Genomic DNA, 23870 nt, shown 5'->3' on the forward strand with positions numbered 1-23870 from the left:
AACTAAAAATACAATAAAAATATTTTAACACCCTTTTTTACATGTCCCTCTTCATGTGACTGAGTCACATGTGGGGACATGTTTATATGATCTGTAAAACGTTTGTTTCTCATTTTAAAATCCTTCAGCAGAGATGAGGGGAAATTTTTTCTCTTGGAGGGTCATGAGTCTTTGAGAACTCTCCTCCTCAAAAGGTGGTGGAAGCAGAGTCTGAATATTTTTAAGCAGAGGTAAATAGATTCTTGATAAGTGAGGGGGTGAAAGGTTATCGGGGTAGGCGGCAATGTGGAGTTGAGGTTACAATTAGACTGACCACAATCTTATTGAGTGGTGGAGGATTCAGGGAGCTATTAGTGCGTGCTCCCCTGCACATGTGCACACATCTGCACTCGCGCTCCTCCCGCCCCCCCACCCCAGTAGCGCTGAGGCTCTTAGTGCACCTTTCACGCTGGCTGGCCAATTAATGGGCCAGCCAGCATGAAATCGCAGTCAGAGCCTGATTGTGGGCGGCAGTTAGTCTTGTGGCTATTCCCAGGCCTGCCTGCTGCACCTGCCCAATGAGGAGAAAATCCTGCCCCTGGAAAAGCACAGCAGGTTTGGCAGCATCGGTGAAGAGAGAAACACAGTTAATGTGTTGAGTCCGTATGACTCTTCAGAGCTAGTGTTTCCACTGGAGTTTAAAAGAATATAAGGTGATTTGAGTGAAATATATAAGATCCTGAGAGGTCTTGACAGGGTGGATGTGGAAAGAATCTTGTAGGAGAATCTAGAATTAGGGGTCACAGCTTTAAAATAAGGGTTCACTCATTTAAGGCAGAGATGAGGGGAAATTTTTTCTCTCAGAGGGTCATGAGTCTTTGATAACTCTCCTCCTCAAAAGGTGGTGGAAGCAGAGTCTTTGAATATTTTTAAGCAGAGGTAAATAGATACTTGATTAGTGAGGGGGTGAAAGGTTATCAGGGGTAGGCGGCAAGGTGGAGTTGAGGTTACAATTAGACTGACCACAATCTTATTGAGTGGTGGAGCAGGCTCGAGCACCAAGTGGCCTACTTCTGCTCTTAATTGATATGTTCATATGTTCATAATGGGCGCGTATATCCTTGAGTTTAGAAGAATCCCTGTCAAACATATAAGACTCTTAGATAGCTTGCTAGGGTAAATGTTTTTAGGCTGTTTCTCCTGGCTGGGGAGTCTAGAACTAGGTATGATAAAATCAGGATCAGGGGTTGGCCATTTTGGACTGAGATGAGGAAAAAATTCTTCACTCAGAATGTTGTGAATCTTTAGAATTTTCTACCCCAGTAGGCTGTGCATGCTCAGTATATTCAAGGTGGAAATCGCTAGAACTTTTGGGCATTAAGGGATTTGTAGATAGGGTGGGAAAGTATGGAACTGGAATGGAAGAGCGACCATGATCTTATTAAGTTGTGGAGCAAGGAAATCACAGCATGCCCTACTCTTTCTATTTCTCATAACCTTTTGTAAGTCTTTCTTTAATCTATTTACATATTTATCTATCAATTAGATTAGTTCTAATCACTGTCCTCAGTAATAATGCATCCAATACTTTGCAAAATATAAAATAGTGCCATTAGCATGTATACCATGAATTTCAGCTACCAAGAGGAAGAAAGACTTTTGGGAATATTTTGATTGTGTTATGACCCCTGTGGAGAAACTGTAAACCAAAATAATCAAATTTATTGAACCAAAATTAAGAAATTTCCAACAAGATTCTACTTTTTGTAGCTTTTACTTTAACATAAATCACACCCAATGCAAATTACTCATGAAATAATAGGCAAATGATACTTCAAATAAAAAGATAAATTTCACTTTAACCAGTTGATACAACAAAGATATGTTTTACACAACCACAAGTATTTGCATTGCCCCCCTGTATAGATGTGGCACTACATAGCTACACAGTTCCACAATATGCTGCTCTTTACTCATGCAGATTAGATCAGGCATTCTATCCAACAAAAGCTTTCACCTTCAAGTTTCATCTGTTTGATTATCATCAACAAGGCATACTTCTGCAAACCCTGTCTCCCTCAGATCATGATAGTCCAGATGGTGTAGATTTCCAGAGTTCCTTTTCAATCGACCAACTAAAAACACCCTAGTTCACAGTTTGACAACTTCTGGGCAAACGCCCAGCTCTTTAACATCCCTGAGCTATTCAAACAGATTTCCAGGTTTTAGACCTTTTTAGTCAGATCGCACAGTACCACCAAGAGCTTCTATCTCCTTCTCTGCCAAACAGAAAAATTGACCTCTCCCTGAAAATGATTTGCTTATTCTCCTTGCAAAAATTCTCTGTGTTCCTCTATCTGTCCCTGTTTGCCTTCTCTTTCTTTCTACATCTGTACTTTGATCATCTTCATCTTCGAGTTCCTCTGTTTGTAGCTCTCCTTTGTGTCAGACAGTCACACAGCTTCTTGTCTTAATTTCTTGTTAGTACTGCTTCTAGGTCAAGGATCACCAGATCACATGGACCAGTATTTCATATTCAAGAAAATTACAATTGATCCCTTTACAACTGGTTCAAATTCTTAAAATTCCTTTTCAAACATTCTTAAAAACAATTAAAGGTTTCCAAGACATTTTAAAGAAATTAAAAGTTTTCCTTACTGTACTGCTTCCAGCCTGTCACAATTGATAGAAAAATTTCAATCACTTCTAAGCAGTGAACTAAAGACTTTTGGCGTATATCCACCCACAACTGTGGCTATGCATGTATTTCCTATATCTAAATTGATATTTGTTTTCATGCTTGTTTGATTTCTGCTTCTGCAGAACTCAAATTTTCCTTATTGTGTAATAGTCCAGTTTTAGGAAAAAATCACCAGATATTATTTCAAAGATTTAATAAAGGAGAAATGTTTCAACAACTTTGCCCTTAATCCAAAACGTCACAAATAAAACTATTGTTACAGTTACCAGTGTTTTTCAGTCACTCACCGTTCATGATTTAGAAATGCTAGCTAGAGACCGCCTGGGAGCTGACATTTTATATGGTGTTCTCTTGGCTCCTATGACATCAGAAATACCGCACAATGTTACAATCAGGATGGGAGGAGTATGCGAATTACTGAGCCTCACTACTTCGCAGGCCATAGCATTAACATAAATGTTTAATTTTCTCACAAAAATGACCAGTTATGTACTTTTACTTTTAGTACCCGCAATAAAAGAGATTCTGACAGGCTTCTTCCAAAAACTTAGCATGATTAATTTATTTTAAAACAAAACTCATTTCAACAAGTTGCAAGTGCTGGTTATCACATAACTGCAATCGGGAAGTATAACTATCTACCTCTTCCTAAAGAATTCCCCCAGCAGACATAGACACACACACACACACACACACACACACATTTTCAGGTCTGAAGCTCCCTGAGGCAGCTGTCTGCTTCTAGGGAACTTTCTCACAGCGCTCCCCCGCGTTCCCGGAAACGTCATCGCCCGCCCTCTTCTTGCCCCCACCCTGACAGCGCTGAGCTTTCTAAGACGCATTCATGCTGGCTGGTCAATTAACAGCCAGCTAGCATGAAATTGCGGTTGGGGGCCCATTTCCCAACGGTCCCAGGCCTGCCGGTCACATGCACCCGCCAAAGGTAAAATTCAGGCCATAATCTAACATATTAGATTTGTCCTTTTCTCATAAAGACTTTTCTTTTCCTTTTGCCTCTAATTCAAGTTTATTCAGTTCCTTTTCATGTTCAAGTTGTTTTGTTCACAACTGGATCTTAGCTAACTCAATTGACTCATGCCCTGGAGAACGTGATCTCTCTGTTATCCCTTCCAGTTTAAAATGCTGTGCTATGGTTGCTTTCTTCGCTCCTTCGGGTAATTCTAACTCCAACTTATCTCCCAATGAATTGACTGCCACTTCTCTTCAAGGAATGCTTACCTTGAAGAAGTATTGCTCTTCTCTCCGACAGGATTTCCACCTCTCACTCTCTTCTATTTTTCCTTAGTTCTGTTGAAGAGTCATACGGACTCGAAACGTTAACTGTGTTCCTCGCCGCAGATGCTGTCAGACCTGCTGAGTTTTTCCAGGTATTTTTGTTTTTGTATTCCATTAGCTTATTCTTGGTTAAGTTCTGTGAAGCAGTCATGGTTGCATTTTCCATCTGTAAAAAAGCCTTAGCAATTTCCAACGCCATTTTAGTTTACCAATGTATAAGAAACCTGGTCCCCATCCTCTTATCCCTTACCAATTATTATTCTGTGTCCAATCACCCACTCTCCGCGTTTCAAATCTCGCAAGAGCCCCCAATTTATGTTATGACTGGGACGGGAGGAGAGCATGAATTATCAAGCTCCACTACTCCTCATGCCATGCCATTAATTTAAATATTTAATTTTCTTTCAAAAATAGCCAATTGTGTACCTATATCTCTAGTACCCAGATTAAAAGAGACTCTGAGCAGGCTTCTTTCAAAAGCTCAGGAAGATTAATTTATTTTAAAACAAGACTTCTTTTAACAAGTTGCAAGTACTGGTTAACACACAATTGTAATCTGGAGGTATAACTACCTATCTCTTCCTAAAGATTTCTCCCCAGGACACACACGCAGACAAAAGACAGACAGATAGGTTTTGGAGGATGAGCATTACAAAATAAAGGGTAAAGTCCATAGGGTCTCAACACTGATGATTTGGAGTTCTCTCATTTGAATACTTGTCCTGGGTATGCCTGGAAATTCTCACCAGCTTTCAGCCTTGCAGGTCCAAATGCAGGCAAGTTAAGCTCAGATGAATGCTCTCTGGATACAGATTGATAGCCACACACAATTTTAGGCAAGGTGGGGAGAGGGGGAGCCAGTCAAGATAGCCTTCTTTCCTCAGCTTCTTCTTCAACAAGACTGTCTCCTAAACAAGCAGGTTCACTACTTAAGTTTTTTCCTCTCTCCCATGTGATTGCCTTTTTTGTCTCCCAGCTTTTCAGTAAGTAAAATGCTTTGCAGTTCAACAAACAACTCCTTCTTAAGTACCATATAAGTGAGGTGATTTCTTGGAAGAGGCCTGTTTGTTTACAGATCCAAGGGCCTGAATTTTTCAGGTGACCGGTGGGCTCGGCGGGAGTGGGCAGGGGCAGTCACAGAGCCGATGTCACATGAGATGTGACATGTTTTTATCTTTAGGAAATTTTTTTCATTTATTTCATAAAAGCTTTAGGAAACCTTTTGCCGCTCATGGATGAGGTTTCCTAAAAAATGCCAAGGCCGCTTGTTCTTTTTCCCTCACCGCCAACCTTAAGGTTGGACGGGCAGTGTTACTAATGACATCAATTACTTTCTTACTGGCCTTAATAGGCCATTTACACATCGGCAGGCATACAGCCAACTCTGGCACACGTCCGCCAAATGAAATATCGCGGGACTGCGCGATGAAGTCAGGACACACACCCGACGTCATTGCGCACCATTTTACCTGTCGGCATGTCAGGCCGGTCCCCGCACACTGACTGAAAAATCCTTCCTAAGGTCAACTTATGACCTTTTAAAAAAAATCCCAGGTTAGCATCCAGATCATGTCTTGTCCTTCCATTTTGTAAACAAGAATTTTGAGAGATATGATTCTAAGTAAGTAATGACACACATATACTTATCTGCCAATTGCCAGTACTTCCAAAGTACACCTGTAAATGTAGAGATATTGAGGTGGCTTTTAGGTTTCACCACTGGAAGGAAAACTAATTGTAACAAATCAATTCCTCGTTATGCACTGTGCCTGATTTCTCTTTCTTTTGAAGTCAATGGAAAAGAATTGGGTGTAGTGTATAATGACCGGGTGATTAATTTCCACCAGTTTTCTACTTGCCAATGCAATTTAAAATCTAGCCTATCACCTTCAGGATATTTTATATTATAATTCCTCAAACATTCTTCATTTTTAAATGAAATGTAAATGCTTAATTAGATGTATTTTGTTTTAGATCACTTAAAAATAGAACAAGGGAACTCTTTGACATGTTTAAACATTCATTAAGACACTTAGGAAAGTCATATTGCAATCTAAAAATCTAGGTATTTTTTATATATAACATAATGTCTGGTTTTTGTAATGAGTCACCCATTGGCATAAGTCTCAATGTTCAACAACTTCATTCTTAGGGCAGTACCATTAATCACATTGACTAAAATGAAAGCATAGTTATACACAATTTTTTTTTGCAACAAATTGTAAGAAAATCTTACTAGATCACACATAATCATGAGTGGAATTTAATTTTGTGTAAGTTATTACAAGCTTTATTCATTCGGTTTGAAATTAATTTGTTGCCACATATTTAATATCTGGTAGGGTTAATGAAAGCTCCAAATGTCAGTTCTTTTATTTAAAAAAAAAACAGGCCATGCATTTATCCAGTTAGGCATAGCCATATAATGATATTAGCACATGGTTCCAGTTAGGAAAGTTCTGCATTAGTCACAAATTCTCACTTTCAACAAAGTTTTTCACACTTGAACAAAAACAGACCTACCCCGAATGTTAAATGGATAACTGACACCAAAATATGGGGAACAGGGGAGCTATCAATATTAATCCATGGAAGTTCACCTCCCTGTGTGACTGGGGTTAACGAATGAATAGGTCACAGCTCATTTAAGTAATATGAACCATATTTTTCGATAGGTTCGACTGATCACAGCTGAGAGATTATATCACTGGGCTGACCCAGAGTTTCCTGTACCAGGAGCCCACAGCACTATAAAATTGTACGCTTGGTGCAAGCTTCATAGGGATTGCATGTGACTGAAGGATAAGACTAGCATCTTGCTGCTGGCCCCAGCCCAAAGGTTATGGCACTGAAGACTTGTGAACGCTGGTCCCTGCTCATTTTCCTCTTCCTACCCTTTTGCCTATGCCTGGAAGAATATTCAGAGGTGAGCGTGAAAGATATTGCAAACTTGACAAAAGTAGTTGAAAACCAGCAATCTTCCAGGTATTTAAAGAGCGAACAGACTGAAGCTGTAAACCATACAGGTGGGGTAAATTCAAGACTGGCTGCAGCTGACAAGACAGGAAAAGTACAAAAAAAGCTGAAAAGAAACAAATTTGAAACTAAGGTACTAGAACAGCCAACTCCTCATAGCATCCAGGTATTTTGAACTGATTTTGTACACAAAGATAGTAATAGTTCCGAGGCAGTTTGGCTTCATCTGCCTTAAACTGGAACAATTTGATTTTTAGGATAACAAAGTTTAGTTGATTTTCAGTTAAAGCTTAAAATTCTAGAAATTTTTTTTTGTTGGTAGGAAAAAGGAAAACAACTTTATATGTTTATCATGGGCTTACTCATGAATTTGTTGTATTGTTGTAAAGTTAAACAAAACCAACTATTGAAACAGGACTGAATACTTTTCAAATTGAATAATAAAATATCTTATAATGAACTCATTAAAAAGGGGAACAATTTGAAAATTTGATTTCCTGGATAATGCGGCAGTTGAAATGTATACATGCACTTCCTCATTATTTTCCCCATAGATTTAATTAAAATTTTAAATTTGTGATAACCCTTATTGAAAATGTTATCTGTTGAAGATTCCCCATTTTAATGTTTGAATTGGTTATGATTATTTATTATCAGGCTAATCTGAAAAGGTTTTCAGGTGGTAGGGTCGGCCAGGATCAAGTATTTTGAAAATGTCAAATTCGACCATGTACTCAGGGGAAGTGGGCTATATAGATTATGGATTGTTTCTGGTAAATGGCAGTCCAAGTTCTGCACTGCATAATTATTTGAACAACAACTTTTCTCTATGATTATATATCAGTGATTTGCCTCACAAAAATCAGCATTGAGCAATGATATAAATATTCTTGCTCGTACAAACGATATAGTTAACTTGGTCAAAGCAGAAAATATTTTATAAATTTCATTGCAACTGCCAAATTCCTATATGCTATTCCCTCAGTAAGTGCAACATTATAGCCAATCAAATAATATATTAAAAAAAACCCTGATCTTAATCTGAACTGTCAAAGGAAACAAAATGTAACTCCTGGTGTTATTCAGACGTGTCAAAAATAGAGCAAATAACATTAACAAAGCCGACACTTCCACCTGTCTGCCATAAGAATTTCAGCACTGGGGTAGCTGTATTGGTGCTTGCTCTATTTCAGAACCATCTCTTACAATGTAACTCCCCTGTTTTTCCTAATACCTTTTAATATTTATCTTCTTGAAGTTTTATCTAATTCCCTCCTAGATGTTGTGATTCATTTGACTTCAGTAGCTAAATGCGGCAATGGATTTCATATTCTAACACTATTGTGGGAACATACAAAAAAGCCAAAATGAAACAAATTTGAAACTAAGGTGATAGAACAGCCAGCTCCTAATAGCATAACTTTAAAGATGATTAATGCCTTGTTCAGGGCAACTGTGATTGCTATAAATGGTGGAATTTCAGGTGTCATCCACAACACAAAAACATATATTTTTAAAAAATGTACTAAGTTCATAAAAGTAGTGTCAAACTCTACCAAAATCTTGATTTATGTACAAGTTGAAGGTGTAGTTGTGGTGCTTATTGATACTAAATGCAATGTTTCATCACATAGTGGATCTTTCAGATGCCTATTATGCTAATAAGTACATCTCTGCTGCTACCTTAATTCTGATCGTATTGAATTCATGCCTCAAATACATTTCTTTTTTACTTTGAATTATATATTTAAACTTTCTTTTAAATATTAAGCATGTAATGGAAATATATGCTAGATAGATAATCCCATGTATCTTAAAAGCTGATATATTGAACTACTCTGGTTATTTTTGCTTATTATTGTTATGGCCTCTTCATTTATGCTATAAACACCTAAATGATTAGCCATCTTACCTGGTAGATTCACAGAGACAAAGTTTCCTGAATACAAAAGAAAAGCAAAGAATAATTTACAAACGTTAAAATCTAACATACTGGCCCGATCCTTACCAGGTATTACCACACCTTGTGTCAAATGCCATTGGAAAACCCAGGGATTGTGCAGCAAAGAAATTTTCAACTGCTGACCATCCATTTCTTGCCTCACAGATGTGAAGTTTCTAACAATCTGTAAATTTAACAGTCCAGAATTTGGTGGGCAGCATCTCACAACGGGACTGGTCATAGTTGATACTTTTCCTGTACCTTTCAGCTCAATTTTTTTTGCCCTTTAAGTTGTTGGAAGCACAATTTGATAATGGCATAGTGAGGTCAATGGGACCTTGGTGAACAACAGGACTAACAATGCTTCACCTTAAGTAATGGGATTAAGGGAATGAGAAATAAACAAAGAAAAGAATGAGAAAGGGGGTGAATTAGAATGTATAAATTTAATATTAACTCAGGCACATAAAGAGAAATAAAGGACGGAATTTAATGTTGGTGATAGGGGACAAAATTGTTACCTCGGCAGGCGGGCGTGCACCTGACCCGCTCGGGCATACGCCTGTCCTGCTCAAGCGTTAAATGACACGTGTTGATGTTGGGTGAGCGTCCCGATGTCAATGCACAGTTGCATGATATTTCGGTCGGCAGGCACGCACTGGAGTTGGCAGCGTGCTTGCCGATAATTAAAGTGTTAAGGCTATTTAAGGAACAATTAACTTAAATTTTTTGCTGCCTGTCCAACCTTACAGTTGGTGGGTCAGCCAAGAGCCAAGCAGCCTTTGTACTTTTTTGGAAACCTCATCCACGGGTAGGATGAGGTTTCCAACATCAAATAAAAATGAAATAACATTTTTCAAATTTCACTTATAACATGTCCCTACCCATGACAGAGTCACATGAGGGATATGTTTTATAACATTTTTCTAACCTTTATTATTATTTTTTAAACTCTTCATCTTCCTGAGGCAGCTCTGTGTGAAGTTTGCACTTGCCCCCCTTGCCCTCCTCCCCCTGCCTGCACAGGCAGCACTCCCACTTGCATTTCACGCTGGGCAGGCCTTAATTGGCCCGCCAGTGTGAAATTGCTTTCTGGCTTCGATTGCAGGCAGCAGTCAGCTTCCTAACCATACCGTCCTGCCCCCGCTCAACCCACCCAACAACAGCTAAATTCTGCCCCAGGTCTCATCTTCTGCTTAGACAACCAGAGGGAGCCTCATGTCAGTTCCGTTAGGGAAAGTCCCCCAGAATTCATTAGCCATCAGGCACGTAAACTGGTCAGCGTCAGGCCTGCAGTGGTGTTTAGGAACCTGAGGGGTGATAAACCTGCCCCTGCCAAGAACTGCCAGCCAATCAAAAGCCGGCAGCTCTCCATTGCCCATCAGCATCACCAGGAGTAGTGGCTGCTGCCAATAATGCACACGCCAAAGGACTGCAATTAACAAAAGACGCAGGCCAGGGCGGGATAGGTGTCACGGGTTCTGAAGAAAGTGCAAGGAGGGCCTCTTAGCAGATATCTCCCTTGCTGATTTCTTGTCCCTTGATCAGGCATAGTGTCTTTGAACAAGGAACCCCCACCCCTCCCTCCGCCCAGATGCCCACCAGTTTGGTTTGGTTTTCAGGCTCTCTGTGTGGTGATTACCTCCCTCACTGCTGATTGAATTCAAATGACAGTGGGATGAGGCCCTTAAGTGGCATTACAGGCCTCAATTAGTGCCCAGGTGGGAAGGCTATGCATGAGCCTTCCTGCCCTGGACTTAATTGGGTGTTGTGGGAAGGCAGCAGGTTCCCCATTCAGCACCATCCTACTTGATTAAATGCCCCCATCTCTAAACCCCCACCAGGAGGCATTCAACTCCACCCAAAATGAAGGAAATAAAGATTAGATTGAGAGAGAAAAAAAGAGACAGAAAGTAAATGTAGAAAAAAAAGATTTAAAAATATAAATTTAAATTTATGAAAGCTCCAACAATTCTGAAACTGAATGGATGACACTCCATACTTTTAATTGTTCCCTTCCTGGGCCAGAGAGGTTGATTGACAGTCATCAACAATTCCCCTAGCAAAACTGGAGTCAATGGGAATCAGGGGGAAATCTCTCCGCAGGTTGGAGTCATACCTAGTACAAAGGAAGATGGTTGTGGTTGTTGGAGGTCAGTCATCTCTGCTCCAGGACATCACTGCATGAGTTCCTCAGGGTAGTGTCCTCGGCCCAACCATCTTCAGCTGCTTCATCAATGACCTTCCTTCCATCATAAGGTCAGAAGTGGGGATGTTCGCTGACAATTGCACAATGTTCAGGACCATTCATGACTCCTCAGATACTGAAGCAGCCCATGTCCAAATGCAGCAAGACCTGGATGATGTCCGGGTTTGGGCTGAAAAGTGGCAAGTAACATTTGTGCCTTACAAGTGTCAGGCAATGACCATCTCCAACAAGAGAGAATCTAACCATCGTCCCTTGATGTTCAGTGGCATTATCATCACTGAGTCCCCCACTATCAACATCCTGGGCATTACCATTGAACAGAAACTGAACTGGATTAACCAAATAAATACTGTGGCTACAAGAACAGATCAGAGGCTAGGAATCCTGTAATGAGTAACTCACCTCCCGACTCCCCAAAACCTGTCCACCATCTACAAGGCACGTATCAGGAGTGTGATGGAATGCTCTCCACTTTCCTGGATGAGTGCAGCTCCTACAACACTCAAGAAGCTTGACACCATACAGGACAAAGCAGCCTGCTTGATTGGCACCACATCCACAAACATTCACTCCCTCCACCATCGATGCACAGTAGCAGTAGTGTGTACCATCTACAACATGCACTACAGGAATTCACCAAGGCTCCTTTGACAGCACCTTCCAAACCCATGACCACTACCATCTAGAAAGGCAAGGGCAGCAGATAGATAGGAACACCACCACCTGAAAGTTCCCATCCAAGTCACTCATCATCCTGACTTGGAAATATATCACCGTTCCTTCACTGTTGTTGGGTCAAAATCCTGGAACTCCCTTTCTAACAGCACTGCGGGTGTACCTACACTACATGGACTGCATGGTTCAAGAAGGCAGCTCACCACCACCTTCTCAAGGGCAACTAGGGATGGGCAATAAATGCTGGTCCAGCCAATGAAGCCCACATCACATGAATGAATAAAAGAAACCAATTATCACCTTGTTTAAAGGATACCAATGTGGTTAATTGCTAGACTTAATATGTTATGCTGTATTTAATGGAAAATTAACATGCAAATACGGCAACTTCAAGAAACTCCTGTTGAGGTTAAGTGTTAGATTCCATTTTTGTGACGTTAACAGAGGAGCAGTGCAAATCATCCAAAATTTTCTGACAACTTGTTTTTCATGCGGCATCCTTACCGCAAGTTTCTGGCTGACTTCCACTCTAACTGCAAAGTGCACCCTTCACATGCTGTTATTTTTTTCAGTAATTTCAAGTCCAATATCCTTTGTAGTAACAATATGGTATTGACGTATTTCATTTATCTGAATACAACAGTAACCATGTTATATACTCTATTTTTCTGTCCAAGGAACTGCAAGAACATTTGTAAAAATAAAATTTGTTATCCTAAAATCAGATCAGTTGCCTTGAGTTACTTTTTTTTAGCTTGTCAATTTAGATTTTTATGAAAGTATACTTGCAAATTTAAAAAATAATTTTCTATTTTGAGGAACAACATGAGGTTGTGGATAGGCCTGCTCATTTTGAATGTAGCCACTGTTGTCACAGAGCAGAGCCTGGTCCCCGTGGATGGCCTGGTCCTCCTGGTCAAGCTGGCATTCCAGGTGAGTTATTAATTGTGTCTCTCCAATGTTTAATTTTTCTCTTCCAATTTTAACCCATTCTTTATTCCTGTAACCAATTTTGGAGGCCATACATTCACAATTCACAGTAAACCCTCCCATAGCTCACCCAAATGGCCATTCTTCACGTGAATCTGCACACTGACTCTCAGCAGGCAATTCCACTGTAGGGAATTAGGATTCTTGCATGTATTTATCAGCTGATGGGAGGTGCTGAGGTTTGCTTACTTGCAGGGGAAGAATTTCTCTAGTTTTCCCCTAATTTCTTCATAACTTCCTCATAACGTCAGGAGTGTGATTGAATACTCTCCATTTGCCTGGATGATTGTAGCTTCAAAAACTCCCAAGAAACTCAGCACCATCCAGGACAAAATAGCCCGCATCCCACCCGCCACCTTAAACACTCACTGCCTCCATCATTGGTGCCCAGTGACAATAGTGTGCACCATCTACAACATGCATTGCAGCAAGTCACCAAGGCTTCTGCCTACCTTATCTAAACCTGTCATAATCTTGTACACCTCTCTTAAATCTCCACTCAGTCTCCTTTGCTCCAAAGAGAACAATCCCATCTTTTTCAACCTCACCTTGTAACTAAAACCCTCCATTCCTGGAACCATTCTGGTAAATCTCCTCTGCACACTGTCAAGGACTCTCACACCCTTCCTGAAGTGCAGTGATGAGAACTGGATGCAATGCTCCAGATGTGGCCTAACCAGAGCTCATTAAAGTTCAACATAACTTCCTGGTTTTGTACTCAATGCTTCTACTTATGAAGCCCAAGATCCCCTATACTTTGCAAACTATTCTCTCCATATGTCCCGCCACCTTAAAAATCTATGCACATGTATCCACGGATCCCTCTGTCCCTGTTAGCTCTTTAGAATTAATTCTGTATTGTCTCTCCCTATCCCTTCTGTCAAAACACATCACCTCACACTTCCCTGTATTAAATTCCATCTACCATTTTTCTGCCTATTCTGGTAGCCTGTCTACGTCCTGTAGCAAGTGATGCAAATTGCACGCTATCCTGACTAGGAATTGTATCTCTGCCCCTGTACTGTGCCTGGATCAAAAACCTGGAACACCCTTTCTAATTGCATTGTGGATGTACCTACATCACATGGACTCCAGCAGTTCACAAAGGCCGCTCACTACCACCTTCTCAAGGGCAATTGGGGATGGGCAACAAATGCTGGCCTTACCAGTAATGCTCACACATGAATGAATTTAAAAAAAGATGCACCTTATGAGATTTTCTTTTAATAAATTACAAGCTGAAACTACTTACATGTTACCCATTATTCCTACATGGAAAAACTTGACCCCTGATTGCTTCAAAACTCATTTGAATGTTCAATTGTTCTACCAACACTGATAATTGTATCATACAAAATATACTTTGGATTACTGATTGTTGTATTTTCTATTTCTGCACTCGATTCCTCTTCAAGGCTTCAAAACACTGAAATGTTCTGGGAAACACCCATTCCCTGGGTGCAAATTTCAGGAAAAATGGATGGGGATCCATAATGCTGTATCTCCATCCCATTATACTGCTCTGGGAGCAGGGGACAGAGATGAGACTGTCTGTTACAGGCCTAGCATTATCATGTTATTAAAGCGGCAGGCACTGTGCACAGCTTCCTAGCTCACCTCCTGTATTTATGGGCACCGGACACTAAAACATGGGTAATTCCCACAATGTACTTTTGAAGATTTTTGCATAAAACAGAGGAGGAGCCCTATGGCGTCCCCACTTGTGATCTTATGATAGAAGGAAGGTCATTGATGAAGCAGCTGAAGATGGTTGGGCCGAGGCTACTACCCTGAGGAAGTCCTGCAGCAATGCCCTGGATCGCAGATGACTGACCTCCGACAACCACAACCATCTTCCTTTGTACTAGGTATGACTCCAAGCAGGAAAGAGATTTCCTCCTGATTCCCATTGACTCCAGTTTTGCAAGGGGAATTGTTGATGACTGTCAATCAACCTCTCTGGCCCTGGAAAGGAACAATTAAAAGTATGGAGTCTCATCCATTCAGGTTGAGAATTGTTGTTGGAGATTTCATAAATTTATAAAATCAATTTTAATAACTATCCACCAGATACACGAACAAAGGGTTGGCCCTTCTCCTTTTCTTGCCCTATTTCCTGGTGCTAGGCATAGCTTGGGGGAGGTGGACATGGATTGGGAGTGTCTCTGGACCATGTTAATGTCTTAGTGAAGGTAACTCAGATACACCTTGGTCTAAATAGCTTCAGCACACTTTGGGTGCAGAACTCATTTTCAGCATTGGGAGGCAGGAAAAGCATAACTAAGAATTCAGACCCTTCTTGGTTCAAAAACAGAGAATGCTGGAAAAACTCAGCAGGTCTGAAGAAGGGTCGTACGGACTCAAAACATTAACTCTGTTCCTCTTTCCACAGGTGCTGCTAGACCTGCTGAGTTTTTCCAGCATTTACTGTTTTTGTTTCAGATTTCCAGCATTCGCATTATTTTGCTTTTACCCTTCTTAGCTCATATGGCTCAGTACACTATCAGTGCAATTATCATTTGAGCCATTGGAGAATTTTCGCAAACACAAAAATGCTGGGAAAACTCAGCAGGTCTGACAGCATCTGTGGAGAGAAAGACAGAGTTAACATTTCGAGTCCTAATGACTCTTCTTCATATGTTAACTCTGTCTTTCTCTCCATAGATGCTGTCAGACCTGCTGAGGTTTCCCAGCATTTTTTTTGTTTCAGATTTCCAGTATCTGCAGTATTTTGCCTTTACATTGGAGAACTTATATTTGTTTTATTTTTGGCCTTGAAGCATATTTATCCAAGTAGCCACTGTCTAAATACAACAGCTGGCAATCACATACCAATTGATTCCTACAATACAATTATCTGTAATTTAATAGGAAACCATGGAAATAATGGAAATAATGGGCTCCCAGGACATGAGGGGGAGAAAGGTGAGCAAGGCCGAAAAGGAGACATGGGACCTCGAGGAGAACGTGGAATTCAAGGCATTAAAGGCGAGAAGGGACAAGCCGGGATCCCGTCAGAACTCAAAGTAAGAATGATACTATCCTGTTCACAATATGCAAAACATTTTACAAAACAGTATTGTGTAAAACAATGGTTAGTCAATATGGGTGAGACCTTGGGAACATCACTGGGCTATAAGCCCAGGCTAATACTTTGGTAACACTAGTACAATGGGACCTTTAACTTACCTGGTTTACAGCAGCTAGTGTCATAAAAAGTGGGTGTGTCATTCTTCAATCTGACTCTGCTAAAGTGCGGTGCTGGGCCTTGAGGACAGATGCGCTGCCTGGATTTCGTGCGGCCTGTGTCTGAAGATTGGGTGACACATGTACAAAATAAATTTTGTTCAAGTAATTGGGCAAGCAGTGGCAATCTGATGCCGAGTGCCACTCCAAGGAAGTGACGCCCATAATAAACCATTCCTAAGTGTATTTGTGGCTGTGCCTTCAACTGCCCTAGTTTTTGACTTTGGTTTGCCTCCCTAAACCTATCCTCTGCTATAACACTCTCTCCTATAAAATACTCTTTGAAACCTATCTTTTTGACCAAGCTGTTGGTCAACTGTCCTAATATCTCTTACATGTCTCAGTGTCAAATTTTGTTTGATAATGCTCCTGTGGTAGTACTATTTAAATATTGCTACATATGTCATGTTATGCTGGGAAAGCAAAAATAATTGGACAGAAGGAGCATGGTTAATGAAGGCACAATCAAAACAAGGGTGCTGAGGAGGGTTTTGAATGGAAGGGGTGGTCAGAGTGATTGAGCATTTGAACAAGTATGAGCTGAACAAAGAGAGTCAGTATGGATTTGTGAAGGGTAGATCATGTCTGATTAATCTAGCAGATTCTTTTGAGCAGATCATCAACAAGGTGGGCAGGGTAATGTCTAAGGATGTCATCTATGTAAGATACAAAAGGCATTTAGTAAAGTTCCACACAAAGGATTATTAGCAAAATATAGAGCACATAATGTTAGAGGTAAATTTGTGATATGGGTTGTTAATTAGCTGGGGGAATAGCAGCCATGGCAGTGATATAAGAAATCTACACTGGGGGAATGTAAAAAGTGATGTTTCCCAGGATCTGTACTGGGTGTTAACTTTTAGGTATTATTAGAAGTATTAAAGGATATAAATCAAAAACAGCAATTGTATAGAGCCATGGTAGGAGACTTCACCTGGAGCATTGTGTACAGTTTTGGTCTCCTTATCTAAGGAAGGATGTACTTGCCATAGAGCAAGTGCAATGGAGGTTCACCAGATTAATCCCTGCGATGGTGCGATTGCCTTATGAGGAGAGATTGAGGAAACTGAGCTTGTATACTCTAGCGTTTTGAAGAATTAGAGGTGATCTCATTGAAACTTACAAAATTCTTACAGGGCGTGACGGGGTGGATGTAGATAGGATGTTTCCCCTGGCTGGTGAGTCCGGTACCAAGGGACACAGTCCCAGAATAAGAGACAGGCCATTTAAGACTGAGATAAGGAAGAATTTCTTCACTCAGAGGGTGAAGAATCTTTAGAATTCTCTACCTTGGGGGGCTGTGGAAGGTCAATCATTGAGTCTGTCCAAGACAGAAATCGATAGATTTTTGCATACTCATGGCATCAAGGGATATGGGGAGAATGGGGAAAAATGGTATAGAGGTAGATGATCAGCTGTGGTCTGTTTGAATGGCAGAGCAGGCTTGACAGGCTGAATGGTCTTCTCCTGCTCCTATTTCTTATGTTGCTATGTCTCTATACATAGAATTGAGGTACAGATCAACCATTGCCTAAGGGCCTGGGAGCGAAAATAGCTTGGGCCTCATATTAAATTGTTCACAGGAATTCCGTCCCACCATGCTTTCTCTGGATGTGCCTCAAGTTAAAATTGACCCCACTGAAGCACATTTAATCAAGCAATGTGAGTCCATGTCGAGCAGATAGTTGACAGGGCCCTCAACCGTGTCCGGCCCATCTCCCGCACATCCGCCCTCACGCCTTCTCCTCCCTCCCAGAAACATGATAGGTCCCCCTTGTCCTCACTTATCACCCCACCAGCCTCCGCATTCAAAGGATCATCCTCCGCCATTTCCGCCAACTCCAACACGATGCCACTACCAAACACATCTTCCCTTCACCCCCCCTGTCGGCATTCCATAGGGATCGTTCCCTCCGGGACAACCTGGTCCACTCCTCCATCACCCCCTACTCTTCAACCCCGACCTATGGCACCATCCCATGCCCACGCAAAAGATGTAACACCTGCCCCTTCACTTCCTCTCTCCTCACCGTCCAAGGGCCCAAACACTCCTTTCAAGTGAAGCAACATTTCACTTGCATTTCCCCCAACTTAGCCTACTGCATTCGTTGCTCCCAATGTGGTCTCCTCTACATTGGAGAGACCAAACGTAAACTGGGTGACCGCTTTGCAGAACACTTGCGGTCTGTCCGCAAGAATGACCCAAACCTCCCTGTCGCTTGCCATTTCAACACTCCACCCTGCTCTCTTGCCCACATGTCTGTCCTTGGCTTGCTGCATTGTTCCAGTGAAGCCCAACGCAAACTGGAGGAACAATACCTCATCTTCCAACTAGGCACTTTACAGCCTTCCAGACTGAATATTGAATTCAACAACTTTAGGTCTTGACCTCCCTCCTCCATCCCCACCCCCTTTCTGTTTCTTCCCCCTTCCTTTTGTTTTTTTCCAATAAATTATATAGATTTTTCTTTTTCCCACCTATTTCCATTATTTTTAAATATTTTTAAATCTTTTATGCTCCCCCCACCCCCACTAGAGCTATACCTTGAGTGCCCCACCATCCATTCTTAATTAGCACATTCGTTTAGATATATATCACCAATTTCAACATCTATGTGTTCTTTTGTTCTGTTGTCTGCAACATCTTTTGATGATCTGCTTCTATCACTGCTTGCTTGTCCCTACAACCACACCCCCCCCTCCACTTCTCTCCCTCCACCCAACCCACCCCCCCCCACCCCACACACACACACACACACACACACACACACACACCTTAAACCAGCTTATATTTCACCCCTTTCCTATTTCTACTTAGTTCTGTCGAAGGGTCATGAGGACTCGAAACGTCAACTCTTTTCTTCTCCGCCGATGCTGCCAGCTAATTCTGTTTTTGTTTTCAACTTAATTTAACCTTTTTGATTTTGCAGAGTCAGCCACATAATTGGCTCACTGCTAGTGTTGATATTAAAACAGGTTTTTCAGGTCAAGAATAGGCTTCTACCTGTCCAAGGACACATGCATAGAGATTATCACCAGTCTGAAAGTAGCTGGTTGCTAAAACCATCAGCCATATTGTACCAACAACTTTAATGATATTGGCAGTTTTGTACAAATCAAGCATTACTTCACTTTTCTCATTTTAATTTACATAGGTTGCTTTTATGGCTTCTATGGCAACCCATTTCACAAACCAGAACAGTGGTATTATTTTCAGCAGTGTGGAGACCAATGTTGGAAGCTATTTTGATGTTATGACTGGAAGATTTACTGCACCAATAGCAGGTAAGTTGATGACATTTCAGCTGGCTGATTTGCAAACAAGTGCGTAATGTACTTTCACTTTTTCAGCGAAAGGGTAATTGAAATCTGAAACTATCTCCCTCAAAAGGCTGTAGGTACTAGGACAACTGAAACTTACAGGTCTGAGACAGATAGATTATTGTTAGGTCATTCTACCAAGGGATATGGAGCAAAGGCACAAATATGGAGTTGAGGTGCAAGACAACCATAATCTAATTGAATAACAAAGGAGGATTGAAGAGCTGAATGGCCTACCTTTTTAAAGTTATTCTTTCATGGGATGTGGGCATCACTGGCATTTATTGCCCCTTCCTAATTGCCCTTGAGAAGGTGGTGGTGAGTCGCCTTCTTGAACTACTACAGTCCATGTGGTGTAGGCATACCCATAGTGTTGTTAGGAATGATATTTCAGGATTTTGACCCAGTGAAAGAACAGCGATATATTTCCAAGTCAGGGTGGTGAGTGGCTTGGAGGGGAACTTGCAGGCTCCATGCATCTGCTGCTCTTGTCCTTCTAGGTGGTCGTCGGTTTGGAAGGTTCTGTCTAAGGAGCCTTGGTGAGTTACTGTAGTGCATCTTGTAGATGATATGGACTGTACATCGGTGCTAGAGGGAGTGAATGTTTGTGGATGTGGTGCCAATCAAGCAGGCTGCTTTGTCCTGGACGGTGTCAAGCTTTTCGAGTGTTGTAGGAGCTGCATTCATCCAGGCAAGTGGGGAGTATTCCATCACACTCCTGACTTGTGCCTTGTAGATGGTGGACAGGCATTGCGGAGTCAGGAGGTGAGTTACTTGATGCAGCATTCCCAGCCTCTGACCTGCTCTTGTAGTCACAGTACTTATATGGCTAGTCCATTTCAGTACCTGGTCAATGGATGTTGATAATGGAAGATTCAGGGTGCTGATAATGGGAGATTCAGTGATGGTAATGCCATTGAACATCAAGGGTATATCGTTAGATTTTCTCTTGTTGGAGATGTTCATTGTGTGTCACTTGTTACTTGCCACTTATCAGCCCAAGCCTGAATGTTGTCCAGTTTTTGCTGCATTTGAACATGGACTGCTTCAGTATCTGAGAAGTTGCAAATGGTGCTGTATATTGTGCAATCATCAGCGAAATCCCCACTACTAATGTTATAATGAAGGGAAGGCCATTGATACAGCAGATGATGATGGTTGGGCCATGGAAACTATGCTAAGGAACACCTGCAGTGATGCCCTGGAATGAGGTGTCAGACCTCCATAAACCACAATCATCTTCCTTTGTGCTCAGTATGACTCCAACCAGTGAAGAGTTTTGCCCCTGATTCTCATTGACTCCAGTTTTGTTTGGGCTCCTTGATGCCACATTTGGTCAAATGCTGCCTTTATGTCAAGGGCAGTCACTTTCACCTCAACTATTGAGTTCAGCTCTTCTGTCCATGTTTGGACCAAGACTTCAAAGAGGTCAGAAGAGGAAACTGCCGGAACCCAAACTGAACATTCATGAGCAGTTTATTGCTGAGTAAGTGCTGCTTGAAAGACACTTGGTTTCCAGTACTCCTATGTTCCTGTTTTCAAAAAAGATTGTGCATTTAAAAAAGGTTTATGCAATTAATTAGTAACTACTGATCAATGGTTATAGATAATTGTATTTATGAAGCTTTTGTTTGGATGCCAGTACACTTCAAGGTGAGGAATGCTTGTGCTATGGAATGGAAAAATGGTCATTTTGGGAACCCAGTGAATTCACCAAGCATTCTCAGGTCAGGTACAGCATGGCTATATGTATAATAAAACTCCTGTTGCTCTATATCAGTGATATGCCAGAACACCAATATCTGAAGATCTGCTCCAATTGCGCCAAAGCCACATTTATAAATTCGCTATCAGCTTAAAAGGAAGACGGTGGGAATTCAGGAAGGATGAAATCTATTTGGCTGAAGAGTCTACTTCCACCAAACATGACTTAGGATCTTGCAGCCAGTGTAATAGTTTTCTGTTTCTCACACCAACCATCCTGTGGTCTATTTCTGTGAGGTTTCCACGTTAAGAAGTGAACTTGCTCTTCGGAGTATTTACAAAACAAGTGCTTGCAATTGAAATTTTAAGCATTATTTTAACCCATTCATTGGGTCCATTATTTTAAATGTCACAACAATTATCAACAAATTTAAACTTCTTATTGCCAATTAATTCAAAATTAAAAGATATTCTATAAATATATCAATGGGAAGAGGATAACCAGGGAAAGAGTAGGGCCCATAAGGGACCAAGGGGGGAATCTATGGATGGAGCCAGATGACATCGCTAGAGTGTTGAATGAATACTACACATCCGTCTTCACCCAAGAGAATGAGCATGAAGGTATTGAACTCAGAAAGGGAGACTGCGAGGTTCTTAAGCAAATTGATATCGGGAATGACAAGGTATTGGAGGTTTTGGCAGGCTTAAAAGTGGGCAAATCTCCAGGTCTGGATGATTGGTGTCCCAGACTGCTGAGGGAGGCAAGGGAGGAGATCGCTGGGGCTCTGACCCAAATTTTTAATTCCTCTCTGGCCATGGGGGAGGTGCCAGAGGACTGGAGAACAGCTAATGTGGTTCCATGCTATTTAAGAAGGGTTGTAGAGATAAGCCAGGGAACCACAGGCCAGTGAGTCTCACGTCAGTGGTAGGGAAACTATTGAGAAAATTCTGAAGGAGAGAATCTATCTCCACTTGGAGAGGCAAGGTTTGATCAGTGATAGTCAGCATGTCTTTGTCAGAGGGAGGTTATGCCTAACAAATTTGATTGAATTTTTTGAGGAGGTGACCAGATGTGTAGATGAGGGTAGTGTTGATGTAGTTTATATGGATTTCAGCAAAGCCTTTGACAAGGTCCCACAAAGGAGACTTATAAAGAAGGCAAATCCACATGGAATACAGGGTAATTTGATAAGGTGGATTCAAAATTGGCTTAGTTGTAGGAGGCAGAGGGTGATGTCAGAAGGATGCTTTAGTGACTGGAGGCCAGTGTCCAGTGGCGTACCAGAGGGATCTGTGCTGGGTCCCCTATTATTTGTCATTTATATAAACGACATAGCTGACAATGTGGGGGGTAGGATTTGTAAGTTTGAGGATGACACGAAGATTGGCTGGGTGGTTAACAGTGAGGTTGAGTGACTTGGGCTACAGGAAGATATAACTGGGATGGTAAAATGGGCAGATAAGTGGCAGATGGAATTTAACCCTGAAAACTCATTTGACAAGGAAGTATTCAATGAACAGCATGACACTAGCAAGTTCTGAGGAACAAAGGGATCTTGGCGTGTGTGCCCATAGATCTCTGAAGACGGAGGGGCATGTCAGTGGGGTGGTGAAAAAGGTATTTGGGACACTTGCCTTTATGAATCGAAGCATAGATTACAAAAGTAGGGAGGTCATGTTGGAGTTGTATAGAATCTTGGTGGGGCCACAGCTGGAGTACTGTGTGCAGTTCTGGTTGCCACTTTATAGGAAGGATGTGATTGCACTGGAGGGGGTGCAGAGGAGATTCACCAAGATGTTGCCTGGGGTGAAACATTTAAGTTATGAAGAGAGGTTGGATAGACTTGGGTTGTTTTCGTTGGAGCAGAGAAGACTGAGCGGCGACCTGATTGAGGTGTACAAGATTATGAGGGGCATGGACAGGGTGGATAGGGAGCAGCTGTTCCCCTTAGTTGAAGAGTCAATCACAAGGGGACAAAAGTTCAAGGTGAGGGGTTTAGGGGGGACGTGAGGAAAAACTTTTTTACCCAGAGGGTGGTGACAGTCTGGAATGCACTGCCTGGGAGGGTGGTGGAGGTGGGTTGCCTCACAACCTTTAAAAAGTACCTGGATGTGCACTTGGCACGTTATAACATTCAAGGCTATGGGCTAAGTGCTGGTAAATGGGATTAGGTAGGTAGGTCAGGTGTTTCTCAAGTGTCAGTGCAGACTCGATGGGCCGAAGGCCCTCTTCTGCACTGTGTGATTCTGTGATTCTGAAAAGCACTTGGAAAAGATACTTTTGGAGACCTTGCTAAAGTTTTCAGGATTCTGAACTTGATCTCGATTTTGCACTGTGGCAATAATTCAAATACCAGGGGCTGAATTTTACACCTCGCGGGCGAGCGCACGCCTGACCCAATTGGGCATAAAATAGTGCAAGAAGACGTCGGGCGAGTGTCTTCAGATTGGCAGGTGCGCACGGGTGTTAGAGCCATGCCTGTCATCAATTAAAAGGCCATTTAAGGCCATTAAAACCCCAATTGATCCAGATTTTATGTTATCCAGTCAATTTCCCCCTTGTCACATGGGCAAAACAGGCAGGTATTTTGCGAAAACTTCATCCAGAGGCGGGATAAAAAGGGTCATAAGCATTGCCATTCTGAGCAGTGAGTTTAGGAGATAGTTTGCTGCTGGTTGCTTGTTGGAACTTGACAGCTTCAACTCAGTTCTGAGCTTCATTCTTGGAATTTCCAGACTTCATTTCAGGACTCGTTGCTTTCTCCAAGGCCCCCAGAGGATTTTGACCTTCTGGACCCTTTCAGGTGTCATACAGCCTTCTGTAACCC

General features: G+C 41.7%; 1 protein-coding gene across 1 annotated transcript in view; it reads left to right on the top strand.

Annotated features, from left to right (window-relative positions):
* The first annotated feature begins 6765 nt into the window (after positions 1-6765).
* The window catches only part of LOC121282465 (complement C1q tumor necrosis factor-related protein 3-like), a 53884-nt gene continuing 36779 nt past the window's right edge, over positions 6766-23870 (top strand). The window contains exons 1-4 of the mRNA XM_041196172.1: positions 6766-6902; positions 12597-12711; positions 15640-15794; positions 19170-19299. Of these exons, the coding sequence (XP_041052106.1) occupies positions 6819-6902; positions 12597-12711; positions 15640-15794; positions 19170-19299 (484 nt within the window). The 5' untranslated portion in view covers positions 6766-6818. The remainder of the gene's footprint in view (positions 6903-12596; positions 12712-15639; positions 15795-19169; positions 19300-23870) is intronic.

The sequence above is a fragment of the Carcharodon carcharias genome, chromosome 1, assembly GCF_017639515.1.
Source record: "Carcharodon carcharias isolate sCarCar2 chromosome 1, sCarCar2.pri, whole genome shotgun sequence".
In the NCBI taxonomy this organism is placed as follows: Eukaryota; Metazoa; Chordata; class Chondrichthyes; order Lamniformes; family Lamnidae; genus Carcharodon; species Carcharodon carcharias.